At 43.1% G+C, this 18,763-nt stretch overlaps 2 protein-coding genes across 2 annotated transcripts; one reads left to right on the top strand and one right to left on the bottom strand.

The window, feature by feature from the left end:
- Window positions 1-244: 244 nt before the first annotated feature.
- Window positions 245-17,501, bottom strand: tdrd9 (tudor domain containing 9). The gene is made up of 35 exons (XM_070979920.1): window positions 17,374-17,501; window positions 12,264-12,346; window positions 12,077-12,144; window positions 11,326-11,547; window positions 10,203-10,325; window positions 9,816-9,896; window positions 9,564-9,728; window positions 9,359-9,462; window positions 9,162-9,281; window positions 8,856-8,940; window positions 8,721-8,778; window positions 8,524-8,628; window positions 8,333-8,430; window positions 8,084-8,215; window positions 7,372-7,534; window positions 7,141-7,204; window positions 6,592-6,655; window positions 6,433-6,477; window positions 6,072-6,125; window positions 5,560-5,676; window positions 5,337-5,444; window positions 5,047-5,147; window positions 4,764-4,934; window positions 3,920-4,031; window positions 3,599-3,814; window positions 3,141-3,230; window positions 2,781-3,038; window positions 2,166-2,333; window positions 1,624-1,694; window positions 1,435-1,544; window positions 1,217-1,313; window positions 995-1,133; window positions 755-873; window positions 588-660; window positions 245-478 (listed from the first exon to the last, which is right to left on the bottom strand). Exons 1-35 carry the CDS (start codon window positions 17,499-17,501, stop codon window positions 380-382), a joined length of 4,011 nt encoding a protein of 1,336 aa, XP_070836021.1. The 3' UTR covers window positions 245-379.
- rd3l (RD3 like) lies at window positions 13,110-15,994 on the top strand. Its single transcript, XM_070979935.1, has 3 exons — window positions 13,110-13,619; window positions 14,487-14,828; window positions 15,462-15,994. Exons 2-3 carry the CDS (start codon window positions 14,515-14,517, stop codon window positions 15,826-15,828), a joined length of 681 nt encoding a protein of 226 aa, XP_070836036.1. The 5' UTR covers window positions 13,110-13,619; window positions 14,487-14,514; the 3' UTR covers window positions 15,829-15,994.
- Window positions 17,502-18,763: the final 1,262 nt, after the last annotated feature.

Here is an 18,763-nt window from a genome sequence, read left to right as displayed (position 1 = left end):
GACGACTGATTGACAAGCCTCATCTGTTGCAAAAAACTATTTTTAATGGGCCACTGTGGAGGCACTGTTACAAAGAGCTTTTCAGGATGAACTTTTACAGCCACTTACTTAAACTAGCAGTAACTTCTTCAGTGTTAACTGCAAACAACAAACCAAAAGACTGAGGATTTTTGCTGTGCTGCTTAAAGCGAATGTTTCTTTTGAACTTAAAATAAATGCATATATACTAAAAAATATACTCCTCTGAACATAAATTAAAATTTGAACTTTTAAAAATATACTTATCTGAACATAATAAGATTAACTGCTGAACTGCTTGTGGTCCAACATTAGAATCAGTTCAACACAAATGCTTGTGCGAGACTTTTGGCAGGACTTTTCAGCTGTTGAGGAGAATGACGGGATGCAGCTGGAAGAGAACACCTCTGGTCCTTCTACCTTCAGACTTAACAATATTCATCTTCAGAGCAGGATCCACCTGCAGGTTCAATGCACAAACACTAAAATGTGCTCACAGAACAGCATGTGGCAGGACGAATGGTCAAATGAAAGGTACCAAACTGCAGGAGCATCATCGCCTGCCATACCTGGTTCCATTTGTTGGGTTTCTCATAGTACACTAGAGGGACGGCTTCCCTTGGCGGTGACTTGGTGAATAGTCTGCATTACATAACATGAACACAATTCAATACTTGCATACTCCTTGTTTGATCTTTAAACATATTCCTGACTTCTGTGGGTGTGTGTAGTTGACCTTATGAGACGGTCCCGGCAGTCCTCCTGCAGGTGGTGGATTTTGTCAGGACTCAGATGCAAAGTACCAGAGAGGCCTTCACACACCAGACGGTTTACAGCCACTCGCAAAGCATTTATCTGAAAACAGCAATACACGAAAGAGAATACTAAATCATGCAAAACCTGCATTAAAGTCATTTAAGTATTCCTGCTTACTTCATCCATGCAGTCAGTCACAACACATCTGCCTCTCCGTTACCTCAGTGATGTCTTCAACATCAAATTTGACGTCAAAGGCGAGTTCGATGTCACGCTCAGGTAGGATGCCCTCCTGGGTTTGCCTGTTCCAACCCAGGCCACAGAGGGCGCCAGTGTAGCAGGTCCTCTCTTTGTCAGTGCTACACGAAAACAGGGGAAAAAACATGGGTTTTGCATTGTACTACCTTTAAGGAGCGGTGATAAGTCTGTGTGTCTTACTGACCGTAACTCCATGATGGGGGTGAAGAGCATGGTGACGAGTGCAGGCAGCCCAGGGATGTCTGGCATGATGGTGGTGTCTCTCAGGAGAATCTGTGTCCCTGCAACACAACCACACTTTAACCTCTGCAGTAACAGATTTTGACATTTACAAGAAGAACTTCATGAGGAAAAGTAATTCATGTCCATGAGTTTGTATTTATGAGGAGATGTTGTATCCACCTGTGGGGCTGACTGACACAGTCCCAGCCACCAGCATCCTCTGATGTTTGTAGTGAGGGTTTTCATTCAGGGCCAAGGAGTTGATGCTTCTCCTATCAATGCACACTGTCCTGCAGGAAGACACATAAGAAACGGTGGCGGAGGGGTCTCTCATGACCTGCAAGTATAATAAGTGTAGGTAATGCTTACTTGTAGTGAATGTTGCGGCTCAAGCTGTGGACGCTCATCTTATTCGGACTGTTTGGTCCATGCAGGGGAACCTGTGGTGTTAGGAGGAAGGCTGCAGTCAGACACATCACATGACGTATTCGTGCATCCATCGGTTATTGCGATTCACACCCTGTCGTCATTGTTCTGCTTATCAGACAGAATGGGTGTGCCTATGAACTAATGCCAACACATGAACTGAGCCACTGAAATGGCTCCATCTCCTGGACAAACAGAGGAACAGACAGACAGTGCAGAGGCGATGCCATCATCCATCCAATCCCAAAATATCAACATCTCAGACACTTTGTCCTATTAAATACCTCCTCGAAACCCATTTTAGTATGAAGGCTTCTCTTAATGTGATTGTAATTATTTGACTTGCTTTTAATCCTTGTTACTGTTTTTCTTTACATTTGTAAAGCACTTTGTAACATTCTTTTTAAAATTACTATGCAATCAAAAACCCTCTATTTTCCAGATTTTAGTGCATATATCAACATGTTCTGCAAGATGCATCTTGCCTTTGTCCTGGAATAGGACTGGTGGCTCTCGGAAAAGTGGGTGAGCAGGTTGTCAATGAGTTGCTTCTCCTCTTTCTTGCGATTGTGCCAGGAGCTGCTGACAACGGTGGGGACATATGTACCCATTTCCATGTCCTTGTAAAGTGACATCAGCACCTCATGGTTTCGCTGCATGAGCACACAAAAATAAAACATTTTGAATGAGAAGGGCACGCAGCATCTTTCTCAATGTGAGCTAGCATGGCTGAGATTAAAGATCAAGTTTCGTCTCAACACATCGGGGTTTCTTGCAGTGCTTTATCATCAAGCCTGGGCCCAAAAACCCCCAAACTACTTCAGGATTCATGTTTTTATTTTCAATGACACCAAAATAAAGTGGCTCACAGCATTCAACCACAACATCTGCTGGAAAACATCAGTACTGCAAGTAAAAAGGGACATTTGAAAGCATCATTGTGTGAGGAGCACAATGTTGTTAAAACACACAAAGTACATAATTCACCATATTCTGGCAAATCTGTGACTTATGACATGTCAGTGTCTAACTATTTCCATGTTGCATACTGTCAACTGCATTTTATGTGGGAAAACCTGAGCTCCAAAGTGTTGTCTCACCTTGGAGTTAAAGCTCTCTTCAGCTGTCACAGCATGTCCTTCCTCCACCAATATGTCTACCACACTGGTGTTCATTGTCTCCGTGTTGATGAGCAGCTGCACACGCATGACACCATGCAGGAGGGAGTACAGCGACACAACAAGTGAACGGCCCTTCACCAGGGCGATGAAACGGTCGCGGGCTCGGCTGCTCCACTGGTTCCCCAGGATGATGGACTGGGCTGAAGGACACATTCCAGTGATCTGGAACTCTTGAGCCTGAGACCACAAGCGGAGTGTTTACGTGTTACTGTTTGTTCACAGTTTAAACAGAGAAACAGACGAGTGTGCATTAGTCTGACTAACTCACAGTATTCTTACCTGGAACGGTTGAGACAGGAGGTCAGAGGGGAGCTCTCGGAGGCTGCTGCAGGCGACAACCGCTGTGTTGCCAAAATCCAAGAAGAACACCTGCAGGACAAAAACACACTCATGAAGGAACATCAGCAACTGCTATCACATACTCCCTATGCTCTACTTTACAAGTGCTTTTCATTCAACAATTCATGTCTTTGGTAGAGATATTTCTTTTCCTGGCATCTGACTGGATCGGAATGGTTGAAGTGAGATTTTGCTCAGAAATTAAGCAAAATAACTACAGACCTTGGTGCAACCTGCTGCTGTCATACATTAATGGAATAAAAGTGTTATTCATTGCTATGTAAGCAGTTGTACCACCATGTCAACATTCAGCATGGCTGAATACAAAGAGGAAAATCATTCTTATTGGGAGCACTACTTCTTGACCAGAGAGCTGCAGGGTGTGAGCACACGTTCACCTCCACTGTGTTGCCGCGCATGTGCAGGATCTTGGCGCGGTAGTAGAAGCTTATGTCATTGACCTCAGAGTAAGGAGCCAGACACAGCAGGTTGGGATACAGTGACACAGTTACAGGGTGCAGCACACATTTGTTTATCTCTGCTGTCATATGGCGCTGCTTCTCCAAGCTGGCTTCATCTGCCCGGAAACCCCAGAAATGACCCACATCCACCACCTGCAGCAGAGATGCACACATTGAACATTCAGACATTTAGTCAAAAAACAGATATCTTTTTTGAAATTGAGCTCTGCTAGAACAGGTTAAATTTAATGGACCGACCTCTGTGATGTTGACCAAAAAAGAGCGGTTGGGGGGCAGCTCGTCTGGGTCAATGGTGCTGCTCACCACCCCCACAGGGCAGACAGACTGGCTTTGGAAGTCTACATTCACCCTGCACAACAAAAGCACACACAGGACTGGGCTTAAATATTATGTACACTTTCACTGTACTCGCACTGAGCGATGTGGAAAACTGTATTTATTTCTGCTTTGATGTTGTCTGTTAGAACTCATTATTTTAATGAGCAATTGATGCAATGATTTTCCAACCGCTGTTTATGAGACAAGAGTATTGGCAGTGCAGATGCTTGCCAGCATGGGGGCTTGAATCAAGTTCCTTTGGTTTGGGTGGAGCAGTAGAAAAATTATATCAAATAAGATTTGAAACATAAAATATTTCAGGACATCAAAACACGCAGAAAGAAATACCACAGTTAAAGGGAAAGTAATCTGTGAGAATAGTCTGCGAGCTGTATTGTCATTGGATAGCTAAAAATGTGCAATGTCATCCCATCTCTCACCTCCCAGAGGGAGGAGAAGCTGGTGCTGTCTCTGCCTAAAACCTCCCCTCTGAGTCCAAGTGATAGCTGGAGTAATGCAGAGTGTGAGGATGTCAGATTACATTAAGGGCTCAGTGCAGAGGCACTGACCAGTGCAGATTGTGCTGCAGGGGGCTCCATTTACCAAAAAGACGGTCAAGAACGGGACGGTTCTGCCCCCAAAACACAGACGCAGTCGAACATTTGTGCTCTCATTTCTTTTTTTTTCTCAACGAGTAAATGTAAGATACATATTTTCCAAAGAACAACAGTTGGTTTCCATCATGTGTGAGTAGGAGCCGCACCGTGCGCATTTCATGTGAGTTATGCTTCTGTTCCCAGCACTGACTTCTATTTGTTCAATGGGGTAGACAGACAGCTGCATGGGAGGCTTCTGTTGTGCCAGGAGGAGGGCAAGGGACACCTCGGGCAGCACACCCGGGTCTTGGGATGTCCTGTAGAACTCCACATACGCTCTGAGCAAACATGCACACAAAACAAACACACAGTGAGACAATGAGGATGCACATTTCAGTGTTCTTTAAATAAAATGGTCAGTGCAGATGCAAAAATATGTCTGATCAGCACCTGGAGCTCTCAAAGGAAATGGCTTTGACCTGTCCACACAGGCGGAACAGAGACTGCAGCTGCTTGTAATACAGGAAACTGTATGGAGGGAGGTTCCTCAACTGAAAACAACACGTGGTATTAGGTTATTTTTCATTATCCCTGCTTCCTACATAACATGACAATATCCATAGCAGTAGCCCAGAATGGGTTTGATGATCATTACACACCAGAAAAGTGTCGATCAATAAAAAAAATGTTATGAGCTCAAACAGTAATCAATTCTTGTGTCCCAACACTGTGAGTCATACAATCACTGTTGTTCTGGGGTTGTAGCCACTCAAATCTTTGGAGGCCAGGTCTTCATCTATTTCCCCCTGGGCAAAGTAGTTGGGGTAGTAGGCACCAGCAATGACCACCTAAAACAGAGAGAGGGGCAATGTGAAACAGACACTTTGGTGTGTAAAGCTTCATATGGACCTGGAATGTCGTGTATGTCATGTACATCCCACAATGAGCAGCACCGACTCTAACCTGAAGGATGAACTTCTGCCTGTGATTGCTGGTGTAATCCGAGGGTTCGGCATTCTCCGGCACATGCATGTTGAACTGGGACACGCGATTCTTCAGGTCCTCGTACAGCTCTGCAACCTGGACAGTGAGTTACTGCTGAGGAGGTCTGAGCCACACTATTTTACAAACAGTTCAATTTCAGGTCATTAAGACCGGAAGGTGAAGTGTTAGGTGAAGGCTATAATCATCAACTGGATCAAATCTGTCATAAAGCTTAAAGACCAAGCTGAAACTTAGTAACATAAATCTTGTAAACAAGGTATTGTTTATCGTTCCATTGAAACTTCACAGGAAATTGAAGAAACGTTTCAGGTTGGCTGGACAAATACTATTAAAACTGACAGATTCCATATTGACAGTCTGACTGAACCAACTTCAGTAAAGCCTCTGAAAAACCAAGACAAGATTAATTCCGTGACTATGAACTCCAGGATCAACGTTAATGTTGCCAGCTCTCTGCTTTTCGTCCATACCTCCCTGATCCTCTTGATCTGAATGAAGTTCTCCTTGCCCCAGTCCAACTCATCCTAAGAGGAGAAAGCAGCAAAGGCAGAGAAATCTTACACTTCTAGAAAAAAAAGCAGGCAAAGAGACCTTTCTCCAACTGAAGAGAACTTGAATAAACCATCTAAAACCACTGTCGTGTTAAACATCGTGCACAGTGTAATGTTAATTCAGTATGCATACTTCAATGTCAACCTAGATGTAATGTAAGATGAGTAACTGCAGGGTGTCGGGAGGTGGCTCTGCACAACAGTAGCAGACTATTTGTAAGTCAGCATAGTTTTTGTGTTTTTTTCAGTGATCTCATGTTTTGCTGTTGATTTTGTTCACCTTTGGGTGTCTCAGCTTTCCTTTCTTTTTGGCTGAGTACCATGCCTAACAGAAAGAGACAACAGGGAAAAGGAAATGATTTTTAAAACAGCCATCAGGCAAACATGTAAATCTATCAAACACCACAACTGGCTAATGACGCGGCATCAGACACGTTACCTTGAAGGCATTGACAAAAGCTATAGAATCACTTGGTATGCCACGGGCAAAGGCCAACTTGCTCCTGGAATAAAAAAATATTATTCATTGCACAAAAACAACAACATACAATAAACAAAACTACTATCTGCTTCTGGCCTAAAGGCAATCTGATGGAAACATGTTGCAGGTTTGCAGCTGGGGTCTTATAGGCGTCTACATTTGTGCTCTGAGTCACTAAAACAAACAAATATCTAGTGGGAAGAATCTGATTTAAGAACAGCGCATGTAAAGCTGGACATGCCATCACACAGACTGTGAGGTTTTCTATGTCCACAGAGGGCATCGTGTTTGTTTTCTACTGCAGGGCATCTCATCGGTCAAAAAACACTGTGACAGGACTAAAGACGTAAAAGTGAGTCAACAGTCAACAGACAGTCCTGGACTTTACGCAGTAACATGACAATGTAATGTCCCAAACATCTTTTGCCACTTTAAAGGGACACAAGAATGATCTACACTGACAGCCTGGCAGTCTGTGAATCAGAGCAGCTGACGGATGTGACTCACCTGTGGCCAGCAAGCTGCTGCATGGATGGTATGGCAAAGAAACTCTTCAGAGAGTGCGAAGCAGCTGATAAGAGAAATTGTTATTGCAGTTTGTGCAAACAGCCCACAAAAAAAACATGTTACATGCACAAAAACACATTTCCACAGAGTACAGTTACGAGAGATTTGCTGAACAAGCTGTCTCTGCAACTGTAGCTGAGGTCTGTTCCAGCAGCACAACTACAGACAGACCTATGATGAGGCACTCATCCAGGCAGCCGAAGACGTGGCCCAAGACAACCATCTTCCCCAGGTACAGGTCCACAGGCAATTGGGCCAGCACTCGGCCCAAGAACGTTAGCTCACCATCCTCATTGTGACTGCTGCCATCGCTTTTCACAGACAGCACGCCCATCTGCAGAAAAAAAACATCCAGGGACTGAAGATTGCTGGGATTTTGTCTGAGGCTCCTCCGTTCTGACACTTATTGCCTGAGAAAATCAGGCGAGATTCAGATTCAGTGACATATTTTAAAATGCCCTCTTTAAAAGTAGCATCTTTTATCGATGTCTGTTACGGATGCACTGCCCTTGTCTTGTTGTTACTGCTTCTACTGTAAAGCACTTTGTAATCTAGTTTTGAAAGATGGTATAAAATAAAATGTGTGTATCGTCAGTGATGGAAAGAAACCAGAATTAACATACACTTATTCCACTTTCTTTTCCTCACACAAACATATAATGACACAGCACTGCCCTTCATTACCCTCACCGAACAGACTTGGAGATGCTAACGCTGGCTGACGCAAGGCTCCTGTCACAGCACTCCTGGTCTAATACTCTGTGACAGAGCTGGGTGGTCAGCTGCCCGCCCAGATACGTCATTACAACCGCACATTTATACATACTCGACTAGACATTAATGGCTCTCTCGGACAAGAATCGTCAATCTGCACTTAACTTACCTCTTTGAGTTGGAGCACTGTTCTCACAATGTCGCCAATGCTGGGGGGTGAGAGGGCTTTGGAGAGGATGAAGCAGGGATCTCCCATGTCCATCAACTTCACCTTCAGCAAGATGGTGGCCAACGGGGCAAGCTGAGAAGAAGGCAAACAGTATGGCATGGAGTGACTGTCGCATTAAGGTTAAGGCAGTGTTAAAAAAAGAAGAAAGGAAGAGAAGAAAAATCCCTCGTCATCTGCACACGGTCTTACCAGCATCTCGGGGATCATGTACTCTGGGATTTCTTTCCTCCAGAACTCATTGGTAACAAGACGGTAACAGTAGCCCTTCGACACTCGACCTGCCCTCCCTGACAGAGAGAGAAAAAACATGTAAAAGGGTAGAAGTGAAAAGATATTTACACTTCAGAGGTCAGGTTCTGTGCATTGCACAAGTATTGTACCTCTACGTTGGTTGCAGTTGGTTTTGGATGCCCAGGTGAGATGAAGAGACTGATAATTGGTATCTTGGTCACAGACCAGGCGACGGGCCAGGCAGAAGTCAATCACTGCAATGACCAAAAAAGCACCAATACCCATTAAGAATCTGGAAACCTTCATTACAAAAAAAAAGGCATTAAGAGATAAAAACAAGCTGCACCATATTTGACGTCTGGAACAGTCACAGAACTCTCAGCGATGTTGGTGGAAAGGATGACCTGTTAAAGTGAGCAGATCGTCGGTACAGCAGGTAGTAAGAACACGTGTGAGACAGAATAAGATAAATGGATTTTACCTTTCGGTAGCCGGGGACCGGTGACAGAAACACGCCATTCTGCTCCTCCAGAGTAACAGTGGAGTGGAGAGGATAAACTTGCAGCCTGAACAACAGACGCACACTCATGGTAAATGTTAACATTCATCATAAGTAAAAAGCTGCACAGGTTAACAAGCAGTATGGATTTCAGAGACGCTACTTGATTATTATTACTGATGCACAAAACCAACTTGTCATAAAAGGAAGCGTGCAAAACAGACAAAGAACACAACGGTTATTGGCTACAGCAAAAGATTCAACAAAGAGATTAGCTGAAAAGCTCACCTTTTGTGGACCAGCTTGGCCAAGGCCTCCTGCAAGTAGCTTATCTCATGTAAACCAGGGAGAAAAACCAGCACACTGCCTCGCTCTGATGAAGTCACGCCACCTCCTGTGTATGCTTTGCTGCTCAAACACACATGCTAATTACTTTATGTGTCTGTGTTAAAGCAGTCAAGTGTGATAAAATACTGAGGATGTACCTGGAATCTTTGCCCTCCAGCTCATCGAAGCTCTGGATGAGTCTGATGGCAAGATCGTACATCTCCACTGAAATGTGAGGCTCACTGACATGAGGCAACTCAACCTGACAAACAAACACAAAAACACACACACACTTGACGCATTAACAATCTGGCTTCAATATAGAGAAACAGCAGCATCGGCAAACATTTGCCATCTTCTTACCCAGTCTGGAAACAGTTTGAGGAGATCATCCAGATAAAACTCCTCAATGGAGTAAGGGGCCCCCTCCACTTCAAACACGTAAGCCGGGGTCATCTTGCCCTGAATTTGGGTGCCAAAGTACTCAGCAAACTCTCTGCAGTTAATGGTGGCTGACATAAGGATGATCTGAAAAAATAGGGTTGAAAGACTGTATGATGGAGAACTGAGGCAGGAGGAGGACAGAGGAGGGATTCTATGTGATCCTGCCTCTACCTTAACATAAGGAGAGTTGTAATGAAGAAGAATTCTCAAAACCAGCAGGATAAAGTCCATATCCTCAGTGCGCTCATGAACCTTGAGGAAAGGCAGAGTAGTTAAAGGGTTAAATTTGGACCAAAGACTCAATAAATCTCAGACTAGATCATAGAACTGCACACCCCTGCAGCGGCTTAATGCTGATGAAACCACAGCAAAAACAAAAAACACTGAACATATACAACAAATAACCACAACTAAATTAAGCGACAAACTTTAATTAAACAAGGTGAGTATAATGGAGCTGCATTTTTATCTTTAACCAAAAATTACAAACAAAAAACCCAACTGATTTTTAGATATCAGTTAAGAGAGAAAAGCACATTAAAAATGACGTTTATGCACCTCATCTACAAAAATGTGGGAGTACTCTGCGAGGCACTTGGCTTGAACCAGTTTTTGCAGCAGCACTCCTGTAGTCATATAGATGAGGCGGGTGTGCTCAGTAGCCATCTTCTCCAGTCCGACCTGAAACACAAATATGCAAAGTTGCGTTCATAGATCTGGACAACAACACATATACTGTTATTGCGGCACTGAAAATGACCATCATCTCTTTTCTATACTCTAGGAAGTTAAAACTCACTGGTTCAACTGCTTATTGAAATGTCCAATGAGAAGACACCATCTATGTTTTGGTTTCCCTTTCTGTGTGTGTTTTGTACAATTTTAATGCACTGCACACTGAGCGACAGAGGCCATTACAACTCCACAGTCTTTTGTTATATATTTTCTAAAAACAAATCCAACTCCTGTCACTAAGATTATACAATTCGGTTCCTCTGCAGCAGCTTTAGGCCTCAACTTTTTCCACTGTCTTAAAAACAAATGTCTGCAATGCCGATGTGGCTGTTTCTGGTTGCTCTTGGAGAAAATACCAGTGACCTGTAATCAAATCCAGTGCTACCCTGTGTCCAACCTCAGGGAAATACTTTTTGGTTCACTGACTTTGAGCACAAAAGAACTTTTCTTTCACTGACTGCATGGCTTTCACACACCAAGACAAAAAAAAAGGAAACAAGGAACGAGCTTTCTTCTTACTCGAAAGGCAAAAAATTCGACAGCATCTTTGATATGAAATAATGTTCGGCTTATGCTGCATAGTTTGAGCATCACATCTCTAACTAACATTAACTGTTTATCACTGCTCCCACTGTCAGTGACATCATCCTTAACTCCAGAGGTCTGCACCGAGCGGAGGAGACAACAGTTATTATTAGACGTGCTGTTTCAGAGCCCTGTACAACACAGCCAGGCATCCTGGCAACAACGCACACACAAGAGATTCTCAACACACGCATACAAACACTCTTTTAAGCTGTGATAGAGATGCAATGAGTGCCTTTTGTGCACTGTTTTTTTTTCCCTATTTTTATTTTTAATAAATCAAGCAATTGGTAGAAGTTAAGGTTGTATGTACAAGGTCACAGTTCAGGTAAATAAGATGGTGTCTAAATGTTGCACTGACCTGATATCCCACCAGACTACCCAGGGTACACTTTCGCTGTGTGGCAACCCATCGGGCAATGCTGGTGGCCCCAATTTTGCGTGGCTGGGTGACCACGATGTTGCATAAGGCATCTTTCTCATTGTAGTGGTCCAGAATGAACTGTGGCAGCTGGGTGGTCTTGCCACTGCCTGTGGCTCCACGGATGATCACTACAGAGTTGTTTTCAATGAGAGAAATCAGCTGGAAGCAAGCACACACACACACACACACACACACACACACACACACACACACACACACACACACACACACACACACACACACACACACACACACACACACACACACACACACACACACACACACACACACGCGTATGCACAGTTAAAACATCATTTGTGCCGTGTCACTAAAATAAAAAAGAAATAAGAAATTATAGAGCAGATGGATGCTCTAAGATGATCTGAAACTGGAAGTCCACACTTTATAATCTGCATTAAGACAGTGCAGCTTACATGACAGCGTGAGCTCCAAACATATAGACACACGACTCTTTATCAAAGAGTCAAACAGAAAATTTTACACCAGTGAATTCAAAGTCAGCTCTGGTTCTGCAACATAAAATAACACTGAGCTCATCTTGAGCAAAGAGTAAAAGCTTAAGTGCACCAGTGTCCTGAGGACATGATGGTAATTTCAGTAAAACTCCTAACATGACCAAAAGAAATTGTACTTTAGGAGAATGAAAGTGCACTTTCAGACACAGTACCTCCTGTCTGTATTTGGTTATGGGCAAGCTGGGGTACTTGTAGCTGGCAAGTTGAGGAGGAGCATTACCTAAGAACACAGAAACGAAGGTTACACTATACGGACGGAAAGTGCTTTCCTGTATATCTAACGATATAAATGGGTATCGTGTAGGATAAGGAAAAGCTAGCACACAGTTTAATACTCACTCCATGCAGTTTCTGGTTTTTGGAACAACCCTCCATCAGATTTCACATTTTTCAGGCTGCCATCATCAGGAACGTCTGACGGTCTGAAGCAAAATTAAGGCAACTGTAAACAGGCTTTATTTACCAATGAACTGCAATAACACCAAAATGTGCATAGTCTCACGTAATGTGTTATGGACAAAACCGCCTTTCACTTCATTTTAAAGACCATACAACAATCTGTTTCCTTTACTTTTTTGTACTTGTATGCGCTAGACAACAGTCCTTCTTCCGGAATGGCTCACAGCAATGAATAAGTAAAGAATTCAGTGCAGCTATTGTTATTATTGTTCAGACTGCACCTGCTTGTTTCATCTCAGACAGTCCCAAGGAGCATTTTGGAAAGAAATGTGCAACTACTGAATAAAAATTTTGTTGCATACACTGGTAAGGAGACGTTTGAGTGAAAGAATGAGCTTTAATCATTAATTTGTCAGGTGTTGTCTCCTTTGCTCCGTATGTTGAGGATCATGTTGGGCACTGCTGCATTTAATGGTATTCCACATGCCATGCATTAGAGAATATGGCAATTTTCAGAAATTGTGTCACAAAAAAAACCCAGTTGTTGAGCAACACTGAGGTTTTCATTAAAAGTATGCTTGAAATGTAAGCTCACAGTGGGTGAACATACCAGCAGCACTGCCCACTTCATTACTTGAAACCGCTCCGAGTCTCTGCCTCCTCTCGTCTTTCCCTCCAGTCAGCTCCACCAGGCCCACAGCACTGTAGCCGGGAGAGCATTCCCAGTTGCCTCTCCCTCTCTCTTAGTGAGGGGAGGATTTTATTACAACAACAGGCACAAACCCTGACAGTACTAAGAGCAGCTCAAATACAACACACCCACGGCTCGTGCGCACACATGCACTCTCGCCCTCTTCCTTTCTCTCCAATGCACACGTTTCGTGCAAGCTACAAAGCAGCTGACCTGACAACAAAGCAGCACACTGCACAGAGGAGAGAGGGGTGAAAGGAGAGGAGAGGTGACAGCTCTTAGTCAGTTAGCAGTGTGTGACTAACTCTCCTGGAAAAAGTCTGCATGACAGGAGCAGTGGGAGGGATGATAAGGACAAGACAATAACTACAACACAAAGAGGACAAACGCTTCTCACAAACAAGACATTGGAGGATTGCTGCCAACACAAAAGTGATGTCCTCCTTTGATGGCATTAAAGGACGTAGTCAACTGCAAATAAAGGAATGATGGTTACGTGGACTGACCCATGGAGACAAGGAGCTGGGGGCCGTACCATGTGAAAAAGCTAATCTCTGCCCAGTTTCTGAATATTCCACAAAAGCGTTGCGGTGCAGTTTTCACTTGTAAGTACAGACCTTTCTTTTGAATTTTCAGCTGGATGTTAGTGTGATAATTCCTTCCTGCACATGCTACAAGACAGTTTTTTAAGTATTGATTATCATCGGAGCACTTTAACAGGAATCATATGAGATACCTGACTTACTCAGTTTCGCAACCTTAGGATGTATAGAGCCACGCATACAGTTTGTGTTCGTTGAGGCTGACCTCTGACCCTGCAGGCTGTGTAATCCATCTGAATCCCAGGTGGAAGGTGTGTTGAATCCAGCAGTGTGGAGAAAAAGCCAAATACCCACACCTGGGACATCGTCCTTCAGAGTCTGACTTGAACTAAAGGCAATCAGAGCACCCATCAGGCAGGGACCAGGGGTCAGTTTACAGGGTGACCATCTCTCACTGTCAACCTTCAAGTATTAATCATTCCAAGGCTATATTTTTGGTAAAAAAAATGAGAATCACAATTTCCTCCTTGAGAATTGATCTTCTGATTTTCTCACACATTTCTAATCGAGGTCTTGAAGCCAAATATGCAAACACATTTTCAGTACAACTGCAAAAAAATAGGGATGGGTGTATTATTTTAGCAGCAGGACTTTCAGATTTGACCTAATTTTACTTTATGTTTGATTTTCTTTTTTACACTATTACTTGTCCATTTCTCTCTCGTTAAGACTTTCTTGTTTTTGCTTTATCTGCCTTTGTGCAGTTTGTCACTTGGTCTGATGCAGTCTTATTATTTGTAGGTGCCATTTAGAGAAAAATTAGCTCTTGGTTTGAAGCAACAGATATTCCAGCATATTCAAATATGGTGAGCGGTGCAGCGGGGAAGTCCTGACTTCACAATCCAGTATAACAAATACTTGTGTCTTCAGTTTTCCAGGACTGTCCGCTGTGCTCGCCATGCCCCTGTTCAGATGGATGAAACTGTCCCATGACACAAGAGTGCAGGCTCAGGATGAAGAACCGTCTCGGAAGACCTCAGGGGTCGTACTCAGTCGCATGCTGATCGGAGAGCTCCTGTGGCATGTGGAAGAGCGTGAGCGACTGGCGAGGGAGCTGGAGCGGGAGCACAGGCTGGCCCACAGCGCCCTGGGTTTTCAGTGGTTTCAGAAGTACCCCAAGTTACGGACCCTCATCCCCACATCAGAGCTACACCAGCTGGAGTTCCTATGTGCTCAGATTCCACCCATCCATGCAGCCACCGTGCTCTCCAGGTGTTTGGCAGCGGTTATGCCATTCTCCGTCCTCACATTAGTATGCTGTCAACAGTGGCTAGCTGCTACTGCATCAACACAAGGCCTGACAGTAGGCAGAGAAGACCCAAAGGGAATGGGAGGCAGGGCGAGCTGCCAAGAAAGCCATTATGTGTTACTGTCAGAGAGCCAGGCAATGTAGAGTGTGAACATGTGAAGGTGAAGGATGCCCTGTAAGGCTGAATGAAGGCAGGCTGTCGGGGTTTCCACTTCATCTCTGTTAGCCATAATGATATATATATATATAAAAAAAAGTGTTGGTCTACGCGGTTGAGCACTGTGACCTATTTACTTATTTGCCGTAAAATTCACTGTTGGGTCACTATTGTGTGCATACATAACCCCCTTACCAAAGAATAACATTTAGTATGAAATGTGTTATGATGTTTGTACCATTTCCAATAATCTGTGCTTGCAACTACTAGAGATTCAACAGCTGGAAGACCATATTCGTCTTGAATTTTGTGAAAGTTGAATTATGCAGTAGCAGAAAACACCAAGTGAAAATGTGTGATGCTGACACGGTGTTGCTCCTAATCCTTGCTAGTTCAACAAGTGTTTAATTAATGCTGTTTTGGTCATACACTTTAACAGGTTTCGTGAGGTGCTTGCCACGAACAACATAAGGCCCTGGGAGCTGGCGTCTGTCTTCAAGCAGGTGCTGAGGGACTTTCTGAGCCAAAAGGAATATGAAGAAAAGGACAAACTCTCTGTGCAGCCAGCACAGCTCCAACCAATGGAGGCTTGGACCAGCCGCTACAAAATGAAGCAGGGCTTTGTCACACCCACGGTCCCTAACTGTGGAGACCACCCAAGAGAGGAGATCCCAACAATTTCCGGATATGTGGACCGGGCCATGCGGCATTCCAGTTCATTCACAGGGTCCAGCAGGGACTGGGACCTTCCATATTACTATCCAGTTCCTCACAGGCCGATAGGGGTGTACAGCACGACACTGTGAGAGGACACATTGTTCAAACTGTCTGTGGCCCTGTGTTTAACATCAGAAAAACAGTTACCACATCCACAGCATGGAGATGCACAAACCTATTTGTATTAGTTGTAGTTAAATCATAGCATGTGACCAAAAATGTGAAGACGACGTTAGGCTAGGACAATGTATTAGACTGTTCCATTGCAAGAACTAGTTTGTCACCTGCTCTTGCTAACCCCTACTTCATGGGCCGTCTGTTTTCTGTAGTACCAATTACAAACCTGTCAGACTTTGACTTGGACATGCGTTTCAAAGGTATATTGTCAGGTAATGGAGTGATGTCACAAGGGCACCGGATGTGAAAACATGGATGACTCAAACCAGTGGGTCATAGCCGACGTGGCTTGTGAGTCTCGTTACAGGCTGGAAATGTCTATTAGCTCTTTTTCTGATTTTTCCCTCTCAGATTGTTTCATCTGAACAGTTTTTAAGTAGGTAAAATAATTTTTGTTAAAAGTATTTAACAATAAAAACTCTTTGTGAAATAGACGTTTTTTTTTGTCTTATCTCCTGACTTGTTAATCATCCGGTTACCCCCAGTTTTGGAACCACTAATTTAAACCGTTATGATTCATATCCAACCAGGAACAGTTTATGACCTTCAATAACTTATTATTAAGGAAATGTAACATTTTACAGTTACTGGAATTTATCTTTAAAGAGCATTTAAACTGATCGTGGTGTTTTTAGACCCAATACATTTAAATGTGAGCACTTTTTTACAAAGGGTAGAGAAGGCTTGAAACCCTTCAGATCTGAGTGTTGGGGTTAAAATGCAGAAAATAACAGTCGAAAACATAACATGAAATATCTAAATGATGAAGACATTTTTTCTGTTGGTCTCTGTAAATATATCATGAGAGGGGAAAGGAGGACTCATGCTGTCAGCTTTTCTAAAATCGGGGCTATAGCACTGACATCCTTTATCCTGTTTTAATTTGGATGACTGTCACCAAAAAAATTCCCTTTTGCAGTTCTGACGCAGTTTTTAGACTGTGGGTATTATTAGCAAAGATCTTTCCTCAGAGGTTACAACTGAGCTGATATGTAAATTCAACAGGAAAGTAGTTAGGCAGATGATGTTACTTTTGGAAACCTCATTCACACTTTCAGTCAAGTCTAATGATTAGTGTGTCCATACACCGTTAAGCTGAATCAACTTTCTACTATTACAGTGTCACACTAACATGAGCTATTATACAGATTTTCATCTACCGTCATAAAGCTAGTGGCAGCCATATACAACACTGCTATTTAGTCCGCGTACAGACCAGTGACCATCTTCCCCAAATTTAGACAGACGGGGTTAACTAGCTTAGCAAATGTCAGCTAAAACTCTGCACTTTTGTATGCCGTTTACACTAAAAGTCCGCCCAGTACAGGTTTGTGGCTTCAATAAAGTAACGCTGGTGCCTGTAACGTGGAATATTTATTTGTCACTACAGGTTAGATTGTATCCAAAGATGTTAGCTAGTATGAAGTTAGCCAACTTCAAGCTACCGTTCAGCTCACCTGGATTCTTTCGACGATGGTTCGTCCGCTTTTCTCTCCACCACTTCTTCTGTGATTTTAATGTTAGCAAACGAAGTCCCTGAGGTGAACCAATCCGAAATTTGTTCAGCGGTAAACACTTTCTTCATGTTGAAGATGCTTACGATAACTGCATTTCTCAGTCCTGTCTGTCCAAGTATACAAACTAGCGAGAGCTGAAAAATGAAGCGCGAGGCAAGTGACGAATGTGTTCTACATCGCCCCCTGACGGCTAAACGTTTCACTTACATATATAAGTAACAAACAGAAGTACCAAAAGTAAACAGTCATGCAAAAAGGCCTCTATCTGCTTTAGAATATTAATACTGATGTATTATGTAAGAAGTACTTGTGGAGCAAATTTTGACTTCATATAGTTTTGGGCAGTTTTATCTACACAATGCATCATATGTTATGAACCATATTTGTGGGTAAAATCTAGTGGAATATATACAGAACATAAAATGGGAATACTCAAGTAGGAGTACCTCCAAACTGCACTACAGTACTGTGTACAAATAAAATGTACTTTCCGTCACTGACAAAAAAACAACAACAACAAAGGAAATGTGACATGTTCAGGTCACAGTGTTAGTAAGCCAAAGGCCAATAGTCCTTAACTTTTAATTTACCATTACTATTACTGTAGACATCCAAAGACATGGATCACATTTCTCAAGTTTTTATGATGAGATGTTTATTTTTTCAGTTCCTTTACTGTTCAGGAAAAAAATAGCATATGAGCACATGAAGCAAGACATATATACAACTGAGGTGGCCAAGCAACAATCACAGCACCTGATGAACCGTTAGCACCTAGGTTCTGAACATAGAAATGTTCAGTTTTCACATTAAGATGTTATTCAGCATTGTTGTAATTTCATTGTAGTCTGACACCAATGTGACAACCCATCAAGAAAAGCTGAAGCTGGACTAAAGGAAGTAACGTCACAGCTGGTCAGTCATTGCTGCTGTAATAGCAGATCACTGTAAAGGTACAGTATGCCTCCAGGCAAAAACTTTGTTGTCCTCCTCCTCATATACAAGGCCCCTAATGGGCGAGGAACGGTTAACCATTTACCTTCAAGAGCACTGGTTCACAGCAACAGAAGAGAGACAATGGGGGATGCAGCCTTTGCTGATTATGCTCCAAAGCTCTGGACCAGACTACCTGTGGATATTTAAGGGACTCGCTACTTAAAAGAAAGCTAAAAACCTACGTCTTCACTTTAGTCCTGAACTAGCTTTGACTTTCCTGATACAGGCCTGAACCTTGTGTGCACTTTGCCTCACACTTATGCACGGCTGTGCAGCTTTTAAAATGTTGTATTTTATGTTTTTTTATACATTCATTTACTCTCCAATTAACTTT

This window comes from Chaetodon trifascialis, chromosome 14 (assembly GCF_039877785.1).
Source record: "Chaetodon trifascialis isolate fChaTrf1 chromosome 14, fChaTrf1.hap1, whole genome shotgun sequence".
NCBI lineage: Eukaryota > Metazoa > Chordata > Actinopteri > Chaetodontiformes > Chaetodontidae > Chaetodon > Chaetodon trifascialis.
Note: the sequence above shows the minus strand (reverse complement) of the source record. Positions and strands in the feature narration are given on the sequence as shown.

Bases quoted from the DNA above. Each gene is read 5' to 3' on its own strand.
- tdrd9 (XM_070979920.1), bottom strand. From the start codon at position 17,501: ATGAAGAAAGTGTTTACCGCTGAACAAATTTCGGATTGGTTCACCTCA. The intron at 6,478-6,591 runs GTAACGTGTCTG...TCTTTCTGTTAG, and splicing joins CTTTTGTCAATGCCTTCAAG to GCATGGTACTCAGCCAAAAA. The intron at 661-754 runs GTCAACTACACA...TATGTAATGCAG, and splicing joins TGCCGGGACCGTCTCATAAG to ACTATTCACCAAGTCACCGC.
- rd3l (XM_070979935.1), top strand. From the start codon at position 14,515: ATGCCCCTGTTCAGATGGATGAAACTGTCCCATGACACAAGAGTGCAG. The intron at 14,829-15,461 runs GTGTTTGGCAGC...ACACTTTAACAG, and splicing joins GCAGCCACCGTGCTCTCCAG to GTTTCGTGAGGTGCTTGCCA.